Source organism: Priapulus caudatus, unplaced genomic scaffold (genome assembly GCF_000485595.1).
Source record: "Priapulus caudatus unplaced genomic scaffold, Priapulus_caudatus-5.0.1 Scaffold780, whole genome shotgun sequence".
NCBI classification, from domain to species: Eukaryota; Metazoa; Priapulida; class Priapulimorpha; order Priapulimorphida; family Priapulidae; genus Priapulus; species Priapulus caudatus.
The window spans coordinates 53669-56467 of record NW_014577841.1 but is presented as its reverse complement, the minus strand read 5'-3'; the positions used below and the strand labels follow the sequence as shown (position 1 = coordinate 56467).

The 2799-nt window shown below is 45.1% G+C and overlaps 1 protein-coding gene across 2 annotated transcripts in view; it reads right to left on the bottom strand.

The window, feature by feature from the left end:
* Window positions 1-2799, bottom strand: part of LOC106813481 (ER membrane protein complex subunit 7-like) — a 42934-nt gene that overhangs the window by 33295 nt on the left and 6840 nt on the right. Inside the window, exons 3-4 of one of the 2 annotated variants that reach the window (XM_014817621.1) lie at window positions 2297-2432; window positions 1881-1983 (exon numbers count right to left, since the gene is read on the bottom strand). In XM_014817621.1, the coding sequence (XP_014673107.1) occupies window positions 1881-1940 (60 nt within the window). In that variant the 5' untranslated portion in view covers window positions 1941-1983; window positions 2297-2432. Of the gene's footprint in view, window positions 1-1880; window positions 1996-2296; window positions 2433-2799 lie in introns of both variants that reach the window. The other variant, XM_014817620.1, reaches the window with a different exon arrangement.

The window sequence follows — 2799 nt, the reverse complement described above, 5'->3', positions numbered from 1 at the left end:
GTTAACGTGTCTTAACGGTAACAGTGACAGAAACGGATAGGAATCTTGCGGCTCATTGTCAGAACGAGAATTTGCGATAACATTAGTTCTAACGTTAATTTTTTCTCGTATATCGGCGACAGAAACATTACTAGCGTTTCCTCTATGGTTATGCATCCGGGAACGTTTTTAGTAACGGTAGAAGTATCAAAGTGCTTTAATTTATCACCCTGCCTCCCTGCTCTTTACCCGTTGAATGGTAGATTGCTGTATTATTGATTTGCGATGTTATAATTCGGATCGATTGCCGGTGTCTCTAGGAATGCATGACGTCCGCGGACACGGTCAAGCTCCACCAGGCTGCGCACATGTCGAATGGCCCCTGCAGCTGTATAAACGAAGATAGATGTCCCCACTCGCTTCAAGATGCGGGAGGTAAACATTAGCTTCCGTGCAGCTCGTAAAAAATAGACGAGACAGTTTTCTGTTTCGTGTATTTTGTATCATGAACAGTGCATAAATTATTTAAAAGTTTAAACGATTATTGCAGGGCTTTGCAGTTTTACTTTACAGTTTTACGTTTTTACGAACAATTTAAACGGGTTTTCTGATATGATATAAGCAGCTGGATATTTTAAAACCCGCGTATCACGACATCATCTTCATCTAAATGAATCTATTGAAAATGATCTCTCACGATTTTATGTCGACACGATGGGTAGTAAGTAAGGAGCGACAGGTGGTTTTATAGAACGGAAATCTATTAACGCAATATATTAGCAATCTCTTTATTAACAATCTTACTGAAATATCGATTACCTTCTCCATAACTAGGTGGCCTTCAAGAAGAACTCGAGGAAGTAAAGCGAGAAGTATTCACGTTGAGAAACGAAAAATTGGATCTCCTTCGACAAAACTCGGTACGGGTTATATGCGTACTAGCCTGTTCAGAATCTCTAAGTCTACATGCACACAAAAGCGGTTAGATTCCGCCCGTTTCAGCATACGTATAAATAAGGGCATCAAAGACACTCCTAAACCATCTCCGCCCGAGATTCTGCGTTTCTGCTACCTACAGCTACAGAGAAAGAGACACATTGGCAACGACATCGTGGCGCTGGTATTCCAGGACGCCAACACGCCCTTCCTTCCAACCACCATCGCCTCGCACTTCCTGCACGCATACATCGTTGTTCAACCAGTGGAGAAGCAGCCGGGAGCGGCGACGACGTACAGGGTAGGCGAGATCCGGGGGGCAGGGTACGGGTTCGGCGGTGCGGAGTGAATAACTAAGTCTAGAACATTCTACTGACGCGAGATGGCGGATAGGTAGGATCCGCTACTAGGTATAGGCTGGCCGACGACCGAGCGCGCATCCGGAGTTATATTCAGGTGTTAATAATGCCAAATGTCTCTATAAATAGATTATATCTCCCGTTGATACGAAGCATCAGGGGCTTCAATGAGCTCTGCATGTGTGCGGTGCTTACGTAAATGCAGCATTACATTTTTAAATTATTATTACGTGCAGCAGCGTGTGGAGGATAGGGTTGGTTTTATTGAGCTTCGCGACGCAATATTAATTACACGTTATTACGAGGTACATGGAGGAAGGTCTTCCTATCGCTGAATGAAGACTTACTAACAACATATTGTTTACCGCCGCTACCTCTGCACATGCCTTCTAGATTTCTGTTCGCTTCTTGAACGCCTATAAGTAAGTTCTCTAACCGCCTCTTAAACCTTCTTAGACGCCTTTCGACCAGATTTCTATACGTGGATATCTGCCTACCTTCTGTGTTGTTGTGTACTCAAACCCTCGTTCAGGTATGAGTGACGTACTCAAACCCTCTGCCGCTTGCTTGCTGTGCATGCTGCGACAGCTGCATACATCTGCTTACTTTCAATTCGCCATCTTTAAATATCACAATGTTCAGATACCTGCTTTCCACTTCATCCATCTGTTTTCTGCCACCACCCGTTTTGCCCTCAGTTCTTTGCGCCCTGGGAAAGTATCTATGACAGTATATACTATATGCAGTGATATATTTGCTTGCGATTTGGAGGTGCATAGGGCATCTAAGGCATCCATGACTTTCCGACCTCGCTTAGATATCAGATAACATCTCTTAATTTCCCTGTCTTCTGTAGATATCTGCTTACTTTCCTGTCATAATATTTCGGCCTCGCTTAGATATCAGATTTTTCCCTTTCTTGTGTAGATATCTGGTTACTTTCCTGCGATAGTTTTTCGACCTCGTTTAGGTATCAGCTTATACCTCTTAATTCTCTCTGTCTTGTGTAGATATCATCTTACCTTCCTGATCTCTCCAGCCGCTCCCGCACTCCATCAATCTGTTTCTGAATACTCGCCGCGTGTCCCTTCCTCACTCACCCGCCTTCCGTCCTCCTCCGCCGCCCCAGAGCCCTCCGTCACCTCTCCTCGCAGACATCTGTATAAGAGAAGATCTGTAGTAGCTGGCTATCGACTTGCGTTCTTAGTTTCTCCTGGAGCGCGTAAAGGCTCTCCATTACCCGCATGTGCGCCTTAAGTTCTTCTGTTTCCCCCTGTCGCGCGTTGAGTTTCTCTGTTCTATATACGAGCAGGTGGACGCGGTGGTCGGATCATGATTTCTTTTGGCGTTATATCTGTCTACCTTCTTAGGTTTTACTCCATCTCTCTTTCTCCGTTACTCGCAGTATGTGTAGCTAGCTGTAAGTACCCAGTAGGTACCCAGTAGGTACCCAGTAGGTACCCAGTAGGTACCCAGTAGGTACCCAGTAGGTACCCAGTAGGTACCCAGTAGGTACCCAGTAGGT